The sequence below is a fragment of the Phragmites australis genome, chromosome 17, assembly GCF_958298935.1.
Source record: "Phragmites australis chromosome 17, lpPhrAust1.1, whole genome shotgun sequence".
Classification (NCBI taxonomy): Eukaryota; Viridiplantae; Streptophyta; class Magnoliopsida; order Poales; family Poaceae; genus Phragmites; species Phragmites australis.
Genome location: NC_084937.1, coordinates 3,947,042 through 3,964,472, shown reverse-complemented (window position 1 = coordinate 3,964,472; position 17,431 = coordinate 3,947,042). Strand labels below are relative to the sequence as shown.

Here is a 17,431-nt window from a genome sequence, read left to right as displayed (position 1 = left end):
GAGACGCACACAGTTCTACTCAAGGCACACCTGGCCGATGGTGATGCCTGGAAGGCGGTGAGCGGCAGTGCACAGCGGATGGAGCACGGTGGCAACTCGGTTCAATGCGCCAGCGGCGAAACAATGGCAAGATAGACTCAGCCGAAAGCTCCTACAGCATCTACGAGGGCACGCAGAGTCAACGACACAGCTATTGGTCGATTGGCTCGGTGGCTACTTGGCCAACGACATGCGCGGCGGGTCGGCGATGCACGGTCGTACAAAGGGAGGCGCGCCGGCCGCGGGCTAAGCACAAAATAACACACGCGGAAGGAAGAAGAGAGCTCGGGGAAGCTTATTGAGCTTTCGGTCAGTCCGCGAGAGCTTTGTAGCGGGGGGTTGACAGCGGAGGGCGGAGGAATGCGCCGAAGAAGAGGAAGACGAGGTGGGCACATGAAATCTGATCGGGAAAGGTGGGGCGTCGCGTAGGGGGAAGCTCGGTGAGATGGTGGTGGCTTCTACCTTGACTTCCAAGGCTCGGGCATGAGGGATTGGTGCTCAGGTGCGGAGGATTTTGAAGCGGCGGCGCTGTCGTGCTGTGCTGTGCTGCTCTGCTCTGCTCTCTGCATTTGAGCTCGGCTGGCAGATGGATAAGCGGGGGAGAGAGAGAGAGAGAGCAGGGAGGGATAAGGCCAGCGCTCAATGTCTCTAGAAGCACCTCAGTGGCTAGCCTCAAAAGTCAACAAAGCCGGCTGCCCTCCGTAGTCAACAAAACTGGCGGTGAGAGGCAGAGAGAAAGAGAGGGGATGACGGGTGGGCACGGTGAACAGTGACCACCGAAGAAAATATCCCCACCACTTCTTTAATCCCAAAAGAAAACTTTCCCGTGGTTCAAAAACTATGGGACAAATTTTGTGTGAAAATATAATTCACGTGCAATCCATTTTGACTTGTTTGACCCAATAGCTTGAGCCAATTTCCAATCAAAATTCTAAAAATATGCAAGCTTGTCTAACTTGTTGTAGTTTTTATGCCTTCAAAGTAATTCCCAAAAAATTGGGAAAATTTATTTATATTCTTTCCATGGCATGTACTAATTTCTAAAATTGTTTCTAGCCCTATGTTTTACTGTAACTTTATGAGATACTTCACAATGCACCAATTAATATTGATTTTAATAGTTTATGTTTAACTTGAATTTCATGCCAAAACTTTCCCAAACAATAAACATTATGCTAAAGATAATCATGATGCTTAATGATATACTTAAGCAATTTGGGCTATCACAAAACTCCCCTCAAAAGAATCTCGTCCCGAGATTCGGATAGAGTGCGGGGAATTAAGACTTCTCAAAATAGAATGATGATAGCATCACCGGACGACACGATGGAGCAACAAAGGCATATTTCTCAGATCTCAATAAACTCCCAAGTCTCTGAGAGCCATATTCACGAAAAGAGGAGAAGGAGCCGGCGAGACGCGATGGGGGCGGCGGCTCAGAGAAGGGGCGATGGGGCATCGCTGGGGCGGTGGACCACCAAGAGAGGAGCTACAGCTGGGGCTCGATTTCTTCCGTGGAGACCGGCATGTGCTGGTTCTTGGGAAACACGTGCACCGCGATACGTGAACTCTGGAGGCTTCCGAATCCTTCCGCGATATGTATTAGTATATATAGGAGGACGAGTACTTACCACAGAATGAGAGTTTAATTGGAAGGTATATATAGTACCCCTTTTTGCACAGCGCGCGCGATATATAGAACACGCTTATTAGTAGACTGCGTTTCATTTTCTGAACTTCAATTTGCTAATTTGTAGTAATCTAGCCTTAGTAGCTGACAATACCTACTACAATTTAAATCACCGTATTTTTTTTTAACCCCTCACGCGCGCATTCGGAGTAGCTCGCTACCAACTCCGAGCCGCTGGCCTACGCGCCACCGGCCGGTTAAGAAATTACACATGATCATCGTTGATAGGTCTTGGTGACATTTGGTTTCTTCTTATAGCTATGTACTGATTATATATTACCTTACCAGTGTCTCGAAGAGGAAATAAAGAAAAATTCTCACCAACTATATATACATATATACTGTAGACATGGGTCCCACCCTTTTCCTACCGTCTTGATCCACTCTCGCTCTGCGGTGCGTCGCCTCTATAAGTACAGCCACAATGTGCGCCTCATTTTCTTGCATACCAAACTGGGCACTGTCCTGTCTCACCCTGTTAGATAGTTGGAGAACACGAATACCTGTCACGGGCTAACTAGCGGGCACCAGACAGGAGAAGTAGGATGCCGGCCCTCCCCGGCCACGGCCGGACGGTCTGCGTCACTGGCGCCGGTGGGTTCATCGCGTCCTGGCTCGTAAAGGGCCTCCTGGAGAAGGGTTACACCGTGCGAGGCACGGTCAGGAACCCTGGTGGGTACTCATCCGAGCACTCTTGCAAAACTAAACTGCTGCTACCTTGCTAGCTAGCAGCTTACGGTCAAAAATAGTATTGGATACTTCATATTTCGTATGGTCACTTAATTATTCACATATGTACTAACTATTCTTGTTTGCTCCTACGTACTCTCTCAGTTGATCCTAAGAACGACCACCTGCGGACGCTCGGCGGCGCCGCCGACCGCTTCATCCTCCTCCGAGCCGACCTGCTGGATCCCGACAGCCTTGTCGCGGCCTTCTCCGGCTGCGAGGGTGTCTTCCACGCCGCCTCTCCGGTCACCGATGACCCTGTACGTGCATATACATTCCTTGGACTACTTCTTTTGGCAGTAGCGTACGTATCCACTCGGGTAGACTGACCAGTTCAAAACGTTCATTTGGCACCATGGAAAACTCTCAGGAGAAGATGATCGAGCCGGCCATCCGTGGGACGCGGTATGTGATCACAGCAGCTGCCGACACCGGCGTCAAGCGCGTCGTGTTCACGTCGTCCATCGGCACGGTGTACATGAACCCCTTCCGCGACCCCAACAAGCCCGTCGATGACACCTGCTGGAGCGACCTCGACTACTGCAGGAAGACCGAGGTATCTAGCTAGTAGATCCCATATAATTTATTTCAAATAAAATTAAGCTGACTGTGAGTCTTGGAACTAATGATCGTACGGAAGAAAATTAGTACGTAGCTTGTCGTTGAAACCTTGGATACAAAATAATTACCGCATGCCCCATGCCGGTGATTTGGTGATCAAATGATCCATGCTTTTGTTGTCGCACACATTTCAAACTTCACCAAACCTGGATAAAAAGGTCCGATCGACGTTGACCTCTGAGCTCCATGGGTCGTCAGGAGTAGTTCCTTGGTGGCGTCAAATACCAACCAGATAATTCTTTTCGGCCACTTTTTAACTACAAATACTTTTGTGCTACGTACTACTCCATGGGATCTCCTGTGTAGGTAAGACCAAATATAAGAAAAAAAATATGTGTCTAGCTCAACAGACGGTATCCATCGCTATCATCAGTTTCTTTTACTCATACGTCAAAAAGTATGTACCATTTCGAAAACGAATGACTGCACAATTTTCTTATGGGCTGTATGATCCAGACCACTTATTAAAAAACAATTATATTTTCCATGTATTTTTCGTAGGTGCAGTTGTTTAGATGGAGACTGTAAATAAATTTTGCTTATCAAAATTACAATGACGGGAGAGAGTGCCTGTAAACCACTAGTAACGCAAAAGAAACCTCTGTCGTCATGAGGGACAAGAATTTCTCGCATTAATGGAAGAATATAACAGAAAAATGTTATTCTAAATAAGTAGGAGAGAATATATCAATCACATGATATTGTGCAGAACTGGTACTGCTACGCGAAGACGCTGGCGGAGCAGGGCGCATGGGAGGTGGCGCGGAAGCGCGGCGTGGACCTGATCGTGGTGAACCCGGTCCTGGTGCTGGGTCCGCTCCTGCAGCCGACGGTGAACGCGAGCACGGATCACGTGATGAAGTACCTGACGGGGTCGGCCAAGATGTACGTGAACGCCGCGCAGGCGTACGTGCACGTCAAGGACGTCGCCGAGGCGCACGTCCGGGTTTACGAGGCGCCGGACGCGCACGGCCGGTACATCTGCGCCGAGAGCACCCTCCACCGCGGCGAGCTCTGCCGCATCCTAGCCAAGCTCTTCCCGGAGTACCCCATACCCACCAAGTACGTCCAGAGGATTACACGAACAATTGATAGTTCTTCTACCTGCACAAGAGACAGTTTCTACCATCGACACGTACCGTTGATTTGCTTTTGAGATTCGTGATGCTGAGTGCGTGCAGGTGCAAGGACGAGGTGAACCCTCCGGTGAAAGGCTACAAGTTCTCGAACCAGAGGCTCAAGGATCTCGGGATGGAGTTCGTGCCGGTGCTGCAGTGCCTCTACGAGACGGTGAAGAGCCTCCAGGAGAAAGGGATGCTGCCCGTGCTCCCGCCAAATGACCACGACGAACTCATCACCTAATGATTCCAACATTCACTACTACAACACATTATCAGAGAGCAAGCTGATTATATTAATTAACCTTTTATCCATATATGCATGTACACCTGTGCGCTTTAATTGGTGCATGCATGCGTGAGCCACCGACCGATCGATCAGTGCTCTATGACGTGCACAACATATCTGTTTGGAATATATGAGTGTAATATATATATATATCGTGAGCAATAATGGGTGCCTTTAGCTCTAGACAAATACAGATCATATCAGTGCAAGTGCAAAATTAGGTGCAATTATGAAAGCACCTTTTGTTTCGGTACCACACTGAGATGAAGCTATCGAAACATTCATGATGTACAATTTCTGAATTTTCCCTTTGTATACTACTAAAATTTAAAGTTTGAGTTGCTTCTGTGCTAAGAGTTAGTAAAGTGATTAAATTCTAGCAAGTGGTCAAATGCAAAATGAAAGAGAAAAGTGTTGGTTATGATCTCGGCGACTCAAACCGCAAGGCCCACACCTTACACGTCTTGATCGGAGGTGGAAACCAACTAATGGTTTCGGTCCCAAGTCGCCCAGCACCACGCTATAAGGGGAGCTGGCCACCCATGATGCTAATTAATTGCTTGTGTGGTTACCCTCATCCTGACACCTTAAAAACCCTAAAACCGATCTAAGAGGACACTGCTATGAACGGAAGGCCGTCACCAACACTGGCACATCCCGGCGTCCGCCATTTATGTCCTTGCATGCGACACCAACATCGACTTGAGGCTACATCAACCTAGAGCTGATTCCAATCGTTGTTCTTCACCGAGTGACCGAGATCGTCCCCAGTGGTATCACCCAATCAAGGTCCACCTAATTCTGCATTAATTAAAGAAGTGTTCATATAATTAGACTAAAGATTTATTTTGGTTTAGTTTATTCTAAGCTAACACTTGGAATCACAGCCAATTAGCCTAGTTCTGGAACCGCTAAGACTCCTAATTGCCTTGATCTTGCCTCGGATAAGTTGTTTTTTTTTTTGTTCATCATGCCTCTTTTTGATCTTAATTAGTCATTTTTCAGCCCTTAATTGCAGTAAGTTTTATGTTCATGGTTCAATTACTCTCAATCCTAATGCTGCTCAAACCAAGCCCTCACTTGTTCTCGGTTTTAGCTCTTAATTTTGTCAGATTTCATGTTTTTTGACTCGGTTAGCATATAGAAGGAGGTGATTAGGCCAATCAAGAACCCTAGAGCAAAATTCCCTACAATCAGAAACCATAGAACAAGTTTTCCGGTTTCCCCCCAAAATTTCCCAACTGTGTGAAACCCTAGTTCTTCAATCAGAGAAGTTGGGGTTGGGATTAGTACCTCTTAGCTGAGTTGAGATCTCCTCGGCCTCCATCTAGAATCAACCGCTGTGAGCGTCAACGTTGAAGAAGTGCAGCTGACATACCTCAGACCCACACTGTGCATGCCTAGCTACACCACTACATGCTAAGTGTGCCGCCGTCTCTATGCTCTACTCGCGTGTGCTGCTATTGGTTCCTCTCGACGCTCTCTATTAGGGTTCCTGGAGAAATCAAGAGGAGAGGAGTTAAATGACCAGTGATTTAGGGTTTCACCATTTTATTCTGGGAGCAGTCGATCTAAATCATGCGGTTAAGATCCAAGGGGTGGAAATCGTAGGCTGGCGTCGTGGGTCAAATGGTACTGGGCCGCACTGTGCTTATGTTGTGCTATGACATAAGTTGGGTTGCTCATAGTTTTGGGCAGCGGACTAGGTTTTGGGCTGGATTTTGTTGTGCAGGCCGTTTTTATATGAGTTTTATTTCTCATTCAATTTTCTTTCTATTTTAATTAATTTTCCATTTCTTTAATACTGCAAAATGTAATTGTGTGATAATTCAATTTCTAAGTATCATTTGTCTCTAATTAAAGTGGAACCAACAAGAAATTTTAGTTTGAGATTTAATTTGGGAATTATGTAATTTATTTTCATGGCTATAATTATATCGTGACCAATGTTGATGATAAATATGTGTCATTACCCATTTAGTTAAATATTATTTGTTCTGTTTTGTTTTTGCCCAATGATGATGCAAATTTGTACTGTTATTAGCATGTTATTAATTAGATCAATATAGGGTTAATTTCATGCCAGACTTCATTTATTTTGCTTTGTATATGATTACTAATAATATTTTATCATTTAAATCACAGCAATGAACATTCAGCTGTCTCTGGATATCTAAATAGCATTAAGCAATTGACTGGTACTGTAACACCCTAGTTTTCAATTTTTGCAATTTCCTAAAATCTCCTAGGATTTAACTAGGGTTTAGAGATAGAATCGGCTAAAATCTATTTTCTAACTTAAATGCAATTTAGACCTAGGATATATTTTCTTGAAGTGCATTCATGCTGATATTAGGCATTTAAGGTTTTATTGGATTTTCTTTTTGGTTTTTATTTGAGATTGTTTTCTTAGGATTGAAACCAAAGGAATAGAAATAGAAATAAAACACCTAAAACCTACCCAGGCCACCCTTACCCTTCACCTAGCCCACACCTCTTCCCTCAGTTTGGCCCATCTCGAGCCGAGCCGGCCTGCTCCCTTCCCTCCCCTTCTTTCCCGCCTGGGCTTCAGCCTCAGCCCAGCTAGCTGAGCAACCCAAGCCAGCCCATGCTCAGCCACCTGCCGCTTCTCTCCATCGAACGCGCTCGGGCTCAACCCATCTTCGTCTTGACCCACCGATACATGGGTCCCACCTGTCGGAGCTGTATCCTACCTTGAGTCAGAATCCAAACCCTTCACAGGACATCACTGCATCGAATTTGTGCCTAATCCGAGGGCTAGATCATCTAGAAGCTGGCCCCGTGAGGCCCTCTATCTCCTGCAGGCCATATTCCCAACAAATCGTGATTTAAACGAGGGAGTTCAACTCTGTTTTGAGCCGTACTGCCCTAAACCCTAGTCGCACCTCTACCGATCTCCTCAAGCCTCCCTGCCTATAAATATGCACACCCACGCCCTCCCCAGAGCACGCCACAATCTTTCCCCATCTCACCGATAAGAAAATGATGTTGTATCGCCCTCTCTACATAGCATCGCCTCCCGAAGTGACCGCCACAAGTCTTAGAGCTGCTCTAGTGACCTACCACCCCTACCAAATCCCTAGGTGAGTTCACCGAGCTTCCCTCTCCATGTTCCGCTGCTTACTGACTCCGCCTGCAAGCCAGAATGCCGATCTGGTGTGATCCTAGCCGAGCACCGCCTTGCCTGAGTGCCACCATCGTCTCTGCCCTCATTGCTAGTCGCCTAATACCATCGCCCCCTCTCCCATCCACCGGATCTTGATCCAACGGCCTGGACAGATCCATACCGCTTCGAGTTATGGATGGTCCACCTTAGACCATGGACCCAAGGTAAAAGGTTCGGTCCACTGGTCTATAGACTCAGTCCATAAAATAGTAACCATGCTAATGTCATCAATTGCGCAATAAATATGTTTTCCAGTATAAAATAATTCCAATAATTTCTGGAATTCATGATAATTTTGCAGAAGAGCCCCTATTAAGAAAGAAGCTTATAACTTTTTTGTCCTAGCTCTTTTTTCAACGATTCATGCGCCGTTAGATTCATTTTTCAGAGCTTTATCTTTCTAGATAGGTTTTTTCTTGTTGTTCTTTTGTTTTACGTACTATTCTTAGTGTAGTTTTTTTTATGCCTTGCCGATAATTGTGCGACAAGGCAACAACGCCCTGGATCAGTTTGAGGAACAACAAGAACAGGAGTTAGAGTACACTGAGCAGCTGCAAGGAGATGGAAAGTGTCCTTGATCATCTTGAACCTATTTTTTTAAAATGTTTTTCTTTTACAATTGCATGCAATATCTATCAATATGATGGGTAGTCACCTATGTTAGGATTTTTCCTAATTTTCCCTTATCATGCCTTGGAATCTAGATGGTTTACAGTTAGGTGTCTTATGTGGGTAGAAGTGCTTAGCCATGCTTTTGGGATACTGAGAAGTGTCATAAACTTAACTAATGAACATATGCAATGATTATGCTTAATTTGTTAATGGTTTAGCAGCATGGAACATTAGGCCTTGAGCAAAGTGGTTATGGTGGTTATGTTGTTGGTTTAGTTTTGCTCAAGTAACCTAAGTAAGGACTGGTTCATGAAGCGACAACCCAAGAAGTAACGTACCAACCACGAGGCTGATATGAGTAAGGCATGACATACTGGTTAGGGTTCTATCCAGTGTGTCTCGGGTTAGCACAAAAGGGGGTTTCTGGGTTGGAAGGTTCTTTTGTAATCCCTGACGGTGAAACCTAGTGGACAAGTGCATACTTGATTAGGATCTGGTTAGTGGTATATGTCATACAGTGATTTCTTGGCAGCACATCACTGGCGTGTGTTAAGTGTTTCACAAACTCTGCAGAGTGTAAAACTGTTATAACAGTTGTGCCCACGGTTATGGGAGACTTGGATCCTCAAATGATTAGTTGGTTTTGGATATGGTGGTAGCATTGGTGGTTCTAGATCGTTATGGTTTGCAAGGTGGGTGACCTTATATAATAGTTATTGGGTCATCTGGGTTACATTCACTTAATAACTATTTAATGCTTTTCAATTACATTATTGTTCTTTACTAGCATTTATGCAAACATGCCCTGTGTTAGCCTATTCTTATTAGAAGCATGCATGCCATTACTTTACCATGCTTACTGAGTATTCCATGTGTTCACCCTTGCTATCTCCCACAATACATATGCTGCTCAGTGGAAGACTTTGAAGATTTTCAAGACGATGACCTGATGCACTAAGAGTGTGTCTTCCAGTCGGTGCTTGTGGAGTAGCTTGGTCGCTGATGCTTTCGTCCTGGTACCGTCGTTTAGTTCAGTGGTTTAGTTAATAGAGTTGTTTAGGTCAAGACTTTTTGTAAGAGTTAAACAGTTGTAAGTTAAAGTATTGCTTTTGTTACTTCACATGTGATGTCCTTAGGTGTGTTAAACTTCCTAGACACACATAAACCGTACTTGGTTTTGTCTGTTAAAACCAGGTGTGACAGATGTGTTATCAGAGCCATACTGACTCTAAGACCGCAAGCCTAGTTAAAATGGTCATCATTAAGGTTTCCCCTAGTTTGTTTCAACCCCTAGAAGCTTTTCTTAGTTCTCTTTCTTGCCTCTTGCTATCTTTAAGGTTATTTCTTATATCCTATCTTCTCCTTTATAGATGGTTCGTCAAGTGCTCACTGCTCGCAAGTCAACTAGAGGTCGTCTTCAAATATCTCCATTTGAAGCTTTATATGGCTCCATTTGAAGCTTTATATGGAAGGAAGTGTAGAACACCATTGTTCTGGAATGAGACTGAAGAAAGTCAAGTATTTGGTCCAGAAGTTCTTTGAGATGCAGAAAAGCAAGTTCAAATAATTTGGGAGAATCTAAGGATTGCTCAATCAAGACAGAAAAGTTATGCGGATAATAGACATAGAGAATTGGCATTTGAAATTGGAGATTATGTCTATCTCAAAAGTTTCACCTATCAGAGGTCTTCATAGGTTCAAGGTCAAAGGGAAGTTGACACCAAGATTTATTGGACATTGTAAGGTACTGGATAAAAGAGGAGAAGTAGCTTACCAGTTGGAGTTACCGCCTCAACTATCGGATGTGCATGATATCTTCCATGTTTCTCAGTTGAAGAAGTGCCTTCGATACCGGAAGAATAGTTACCAATGGAAGAATTGAATGTTCAAGAAGATCTCTCCCACATAGAGTTCAAGAAGATCTCTCCCACACAGAGTATCTGGTAAAGATCATTGAAAGATCAGAGAGAGTTACCTGAAATAAAGTAATACCGATGAGCAAAGTACAATGGAATCATCACTCAGAGGATGAAGCTACTTGGGAAAGAGAAGAAGATTTGAAGATGGAGTTTCCTCATACCTTTTCCTATCTGTCCGAATCTCGAGGGTGAGTTCCATGGACGGTAGGTTTGTAACACACCTTAGTTTTCAATTTTTGCAGTTTCCTAAAATCTCCTTGGATTTAATTAGGGTTTAAAGAGATAGAATATGCTAAAACCTATTTTCTAAATTAAATCCAATTTTAACCTAGGATATATTTTCTTGAAGTGCATTCATGATGATATTAGGCATTTAGGGTTTTATTGGATTTTCTTTTTGGTTTTTATTTGGGATTTGTTTTGCTTAGGATTGAAACCAAAGGAATTGAAATAGAAAAAAAAAAGACCTAAAACCTACCTGGGCCACCCTTTCCCTTCACCTAGCCCACAACTCTTCCCACAGTCTGGCCCATCCTGAGCCAAATCGGCCTGCTCCCTTCCCTCCCCTTCTATCCTACCTAGGCTTCGGCCAAGCCCAGCCACCCGAGCAGCCCAAGCCAGGCTTCGCTTAGCCACCTATCGCCTCTATCCACCAAACGCACCCTCGCTCCTGTCGGAGCTATCTCCTATCTTGAGTCAAAATCCGACGCCTTCACAGGACTATCGTCGCATCAAATTCGTGCCTAATCCGAGGGCAAGACCATCTAGATGCTCACCCCATGAGCCCCTCTATGTCTTGCCAGCCACTTCCCCAACAAATCGCGATTTAAAAAAGAACGTTCAACTCTATTTTGAGCCATCGCTGCCTTAAACCCCAGTCGTACCTCTTCTGGTCTCCTCAAGTCTCCCCACCTATAAATATGCACCCCACACACCCCTTGAAGCATGCCACAACTTTTCCTCATCTCATTGACAAGAAAACGATGATGTAGCGCCCTCTCTATGTAGCACCACCGCTCGAAGCAACCACCGCAAGTCACCGAGCTGCTCTGGTGACCCGTCACCCCTACAAAATCCCTAGGTGAGTTTGTTGTGCTTCCCTCTCCATGTTCCACCACTTACCGATGCTACAGACAAGTCGGAATGCCGATACGACGTGATCCCAGCCAAGCGCCGCCATGCCTGAGTGCCATCGCCGTCTCTGCCCTCGCCGCTGGTCGCCTATTAGCTCCGCCCCTCTCCCATCCAACGGATCTTGATCCAACGGCTTGGACAGATCCATACCCCTTCGGATTATGGATGGTCCACCGTAGACCATGGACCCGAGGTAAATGGTCCGGTCCACAGGTCTATAGACTCGGTCCATAAAACAGTAATCGTGCTGATGTCATCATTTGTGCAATAAATATGTTTTCTAGTATAGAAGTAATTCCAATAATTTCTGAAATTCATGGTAATTTTGTAGAAAAGCCCTTGTTTAGTAAAAAGCTCATAACTTTTTTGTCCTAACTCTTTTTTAGAGATTCCTGCGCCGTTAGATTCATTTTTTAGAGCTCTATCTTTCTAGATAGGTTTTATCTTGTTCTTCTTTTGTTTTGTGTACTACTCTTTGTGTAATTGTTTTGTGTGCTTTACCGATAATTGTGCGATTAGATAACAACGCCCTAGACCAGTTTGAGGAACGTCCAGACCCGGAGTTAGAGTACACTGAGTAGTTGCAAGGAGAAGGCAAGTGTCATTGATCATCCTGAACCTGTATTTTTTTTAAATAGTTTTGTTTTACAAATTGCATGCAATGTCTGTCAATATGATGGGATGTCACCTATGTTAGGGTTTGCCCTAGTTTTCCCTTATCAACACTTGAAACCTAGATGGTTTACGGTTAGATGTCTTAGGTGGGTAAAAGTGCTTAGCCATGCTTTTGGGATACTAGGAAGTGTCATAAACTTGACTAATGAACATATGCAATGATGATGGTTAATTTATTAATGGTCTAGCAACATGGAACTTAGGTCTTGAGCAAAGTGGCTATGGTGGTTATTGTGGTTATGTTTTTGGTTTAGTTTTGCTTAAGTAACCTACGTCAGAACCAGTTCGTAGAGCGACAACCCAAGAAGTAACGTACCAACCATAAGGCTGATATGTGTAAGGCATGAGATACTAGTTAGGGTTCTATCCAGTGTGTATCAGGTTAGCACAAAAGGGGGCTTTTGGGTTGGAAGGTTCTTCTGTAATCCCTGGCAGTGAAATCTAGTGGGCAGGTGCATACTGGATTACGATATGGTTAGTGGTATATGTCGTACAGTGATTTCTTGGTGGCACACCACTTGCGTATGTTAAGTATTTTGGGAACACGAAAACATGGAATTCACTGACTCGTGGGTAAAGTTGGAGAACCTCTGCAGAGTGTAAAATTGTTATAACAGTCGTGCCTGCGGTTATGGGAGACTTAGATTCTCACATGATTAGTTGGTTTTGGATATGGTGGTAGTAGTGGTGGTACTATATGGTTATGGTTTGCATGGTGACTTACCTTGGGTAATAGTTATTGGGTCGTCTGGGTTACACTCACATTATAATTGTTTAATGCTTTTCACTTACATTACTGTTCTTTTCTAGCATTTATGCAAATATACCCTGTGTTACCCTATTCTTGTTAAAAGCCTGCATGTCATTACTTTATCACACCTTTTGAGTACTCCATGTGCTTACTATTGCTATCTCCCACAATACATATGCTGCTCACTAGAAGACTTTCCAGATTTTCAATATGATGACTTGGTGTACTAAAAGCATGTCTTCTGGTCGGTTCCTGTGGAGTAGCTTGGTCGCCGATGCTTTTGTCCTACTGCCATTGTTTAGTTCAATAGTTTAGTTAGTAGAGTTGTTTAGGTGAAGACTTTTTGTAAGAGTTAAACAGTTGTAAGTTAATGTATTGCTTTTTATTGCATCACCTATGTTGTCCTTATGTGTGTTAAACTTCCTGGGCACATATAATCCGCAATTGGTTTTGTCCGTTAAAACCGGATGTGACAGGTACTAACTTCCGCTCCTATAAAGAGCAAATTCTAATTGCCCTTAGAGTGATAGATCTCGATTATGCTTTATGAGAGATAGCTCCTATTGAGCCCGTTCATGATGCCCCAGATCTCATTGAGAAAAAAGAGGATCTATGAGGCAACTAAAGAAAAGTGGAGCGGTCTAACTGCATCTCCCTTATGATTATGAATAGCATTATTACTGTTGGGGTCAAGGGAGCAATCCCTGATTCCGAGTGCGCTAAGATATACTTGGCCTCAGTAGAGGAGATGTTCAGAAGCTCCTCAGAAGTTTATGCTAGCACACTTATCATGAAGATGCTGATGACCAAGTATGATTGCACTAGCGATGTCTACGAACATGTCATGATGATGAACAACATGGCTGCTACGCTTAATGGCATGGACATGGAGATCATAGAGGGCTTTGTGGTCCACTTAATTAAGACTTCACTTCCTTATGAGTTTGGCCCTTTTAAGATTAACTACAAACTCAGAAGGAGAAGTGAACCATGAGTGAGTTGATTGCCATGTGTGTCTAGGAGGAAGAGAGACTCAAAGCTAAAAAGGAGGATTATGCACATCACGTTAGCTCAAGCCTGGTGAAGTTCAAAGGGGAGTTTAAGGCTAAGAAGAAGTTGCACTGCACATCAAAGCTTGATAAGTTAGGATCTAAGGGGCCCAAGTTGCTTGCTGCACCTACTAAACCTAATGTCATTCTATGCCGCTTCAGTAAGGGAAAAGATGCATGTTTACGAGTGTGTAGCCTTTAAGTAGTGGATTGCAAAGAAGTGTAATGATGTGATTTCCTTTGTTGATGATACCCTTTTTGCTAATTTTCCCTTGAGTCCTGGTGGATTGACTCTAGTGCGACTATGCACATATGTCATTCCTTATAGGGATTCCTTTCCATGATGACTAAGAAACTGACAGTGAAGTCTTAGAGTGGTTGATGGCAAGGAGGTTGAAGTCAAAGCAGTAGGAGGACTTCCATTTATGCTGCATAACTATTTTACCCTTCATTTGAATAATGCAATCTTCGTTCCTACCATAATTAGGAACCTCATTTCTGTTTCTCTTTTGGATGATTATAATTTTGAATGTATTTTTGGAATCAAAAGATGTGTAATAAGACATAGCAATAATAATATTGGCTATGGTTTTCATCAAGTCAAGCTCTATAGATTTTAGTTGTTTCTTTCCCCTAAATCTCTGAATGTGTGCAAGAAAGTTAATGAATGTAATGAGACTTCATCGAAATTTTGACATTGTTGCTTAGACCACATTTCAAACGGGAGAGTGAAACATCTCATTAAGGAAGAGATACTCCATCCCCTTAACTTCTCTAACTTAGGTCCTTGCATTGATTTCATTAAGGGGAAATATGTTAATCAAATTAAGAATTGAGCCACCCGTAGCACGAAATCTTTATAATTTTTCCACATAGACATATGGGAGCCTTTTCCTATTCAGAGTGTGGATGGATACGACTTATTCGTCACGTTTACTGATGACAACTCCCATCACAGATACATCTTTTGTATTCATGACCACTCGGAATCACTCACTAAGATATTTAATGTTGTAGTTGAAAATTAGCATAATTTAAAATTTAAGGTAGTGGGATCATACCAGCGCCTTTAAGTGTTGCTCTCACACTTAATTGTTGACTCACTCTCTTGCTCACTCTTGCTCTCACCGCTGCAGCCACCGCATGATGGATCCACCACTGCCGACCCCATCGTCGCCTTCTCTGGCCACGCCTCCCACACCCTGTTAGGAACTATTCAAATAATATTCTAATTAATCATTAAGTTCATCATTTGCTTAATCATGACTATAAAGATTAACTACAATACCGTCCCGGTAGTCCCGGCACATGTTTTGTGCCCAAGATTAGAACATATGCCTTTCCAACAAAAACATCACAACAAAGCTTACGAAAGAGCGAGTAATTAAATTATACTACAATTTCTAAAGTTATTAACCATTTACGCAGCGGAAGATTAACATATATGAACCAATAAAAGCTAGGTGAAGCCATATGCCCTTAGGCTCCACTAAAAAGCCTCGCCACATGAGTAGTTTGCACTACTCATTCCCGCCACCTATATCAGAGGGCATGAAGTAGCCACACATGAGCTCCTCCGAAGGTACTCACAACACTTAATCCATAATGGGTACATATAATAATCTGACTCCAAGGATTATGCATTTAAGTAATTAGCAAGGAGTAGACCACAAGTTTAAGTAAATTTACATGCGTAGGCAACCTTAACACTTATGTGGGAGCACCTATACTTAACTACATATACCTTTCTACTATGTAACCATCGACTTGCGTATAAACATAAATGGACCCATCTCATGAACATAGCTGTAAATCGAACCATCTCAAACCCATCTCATCCAACCATATCACACATCCCACATTCACAACTTTATGACAACTGCAAATGGATAGAAGCATGCTCATGACTGAGAGCGCAATAATTCAAACTGTTCTTACACTATGCTGGGGGTACAACTTTACTCACACAACTCGAGGACCATACGGCTTGAGTGACCGTCTCACAGGCCCACCCAAGGGGGTACTCGAGACAACATTTTCTAATTAGCCCCAACCATTTGAATCAGGCATCGCTCGGTGCGGAGCCCACTTAGGTTAACTCCTGGAGTAACCACAAGTGTCTCTATAAGCCCACCCACTCACACCGTTGATGTGCAAGCCCAAATGATCACATCTATAGAGGTATTTAACTTTTCTTATGATTAGATCAACATGTGGTTAGTACGGAAAGTGCTAGACCCAACTGCAACAATAGCCAGTGCTTAAACCATACAAGCGGTCTATGACTTCTAGGTTCCTCTCCCGAACTACACTGAGGAACTCCTATGGTGAAGAAGATACTCATAGCACCGCCCACATCTCGCCTCATCCTCACATCTCATAGAACCCACATCATTAACATTGTATTTTGTAAACAATAAGTAAGGTCTAAGCTCACGAACAACGGTTGAACCATTGCTCATCTTCTACCGAGGACCTAAGTATTTTGAGTAAATTGTAAGTTAGACATCAACAATGTTATCAAGGCTACAAGGATATGGATAATCAAAAACTCAAGGTAGTTGTAATGCAAATCAATATAGGTTCTACCCATATAAACCCAATATCGACATCACTAAATATGCCAACAACTTATAAATTTAGACTCCATTCAATTCAAACTAAAGGGTAAAATATGCTTAGATGCTTGCCTTGCTGCTCTAGCAGTTGCCTGATACTGCCCGCATAGCAACACGAAACTCAGATTGCTCGGCGTCGCCTGCATTCGCTTGGATCGTCGGCATAATACTCTCTAAATGAATGAAGAATGAATTGCATAAATAATTGAATGATGGAAAAGTGTGCATATGATGCATACTTGAATATTAATAGAGTGTCGTGTTTTGAAAACATTTGCAAAAGGCTGCCAAAAAATTATGGTTTCAATGTTTGAACCCCCGGATAAGGTAACTTAAGTACATATAGCCTTGAATGGCTGGCGGTCAGACTAACATGGTGGTGGTGGTCTGGCCATCGGCCTGCAGAAGGTTTTGGCATCTAGCAGTTAGACCGATGGTATGTCGATGGTCAGACCGTCGTCTGGCGGTTAAACCGGCCCTAGCGGCAGTCTGACTCTTGACTATGGTTTTGACTGAGGTTTTGATATCCAAACTGGTGGTCAGACCAGTCTGATCGGCGATCAGGCTGTGAGCCCATGCTAATAGCACCTTTGTGAGGTCGCCAGCGAAGGCTCTAGCATTGCCTTCAACCATGAAGTGTACCAAAACACTCTATGGGACTAGTGGAGTGCTTCTAAGGTGATTTGGACATCATTCACCAGGCTAAATTCAAAACACCCCATGGAGAAGCTCTAAGCTAGGGTTAAGCTTGGGAACAACATGGAAATGGTAGGGGATGCCTCACCTTAGAATTGAGAAGCATTCTATTGGAGGGGTTCACTCAGGGGAAGCTCCGATTTGGGGATCGGGCTTTGGGTGGTGTAGGAGCTTAAGGTGGATGAACGTAGATAGGAACTCCCCTGATGAAGAGGCTGAAGGGGATGAGCTCGAGGAAGCCTTCGTGGAGCTCAAACAAGTTCCCTCCATTGATCTCTGGTCATCGTGGATGTCGAGGTGGTCT

The 17,431-nt window shown here is 43.6% G+C and overlaps 1 protein-coding gene across 1 annotated transcript; it reads left to right on the top strand.

Moving 5' to 3' along the window:
* Positions 1-2,184: 2,184 nt before the first annotated feature.
* On the top strand, positions 2,185-4,832 carry LOC133897876 (cinnamoyl-CoA reductase 1-like). Its single transcript, XM_062338704.1, has 5 exons — positions 2,185-2,401; positions 2,564-2,718; positions 2,829-3,014; positions 3,789-4,141; positions 4,261-4,832. The coding sequence occupies exons 1-5, from the start codon at positions 2,275-2,277 to the stop codon at positions 4,439-4,441; spliced, it is 1,002 nt and encodes a 333-aa protein (XP_062194688.1). The 5' UTR covers positions 2,185-2,274; the 3' UTR covers positions 4,442-4,832.
* The last annotated feature ends 12,599 nt before the right edge of the window (positions 4,833-17,431 follow it).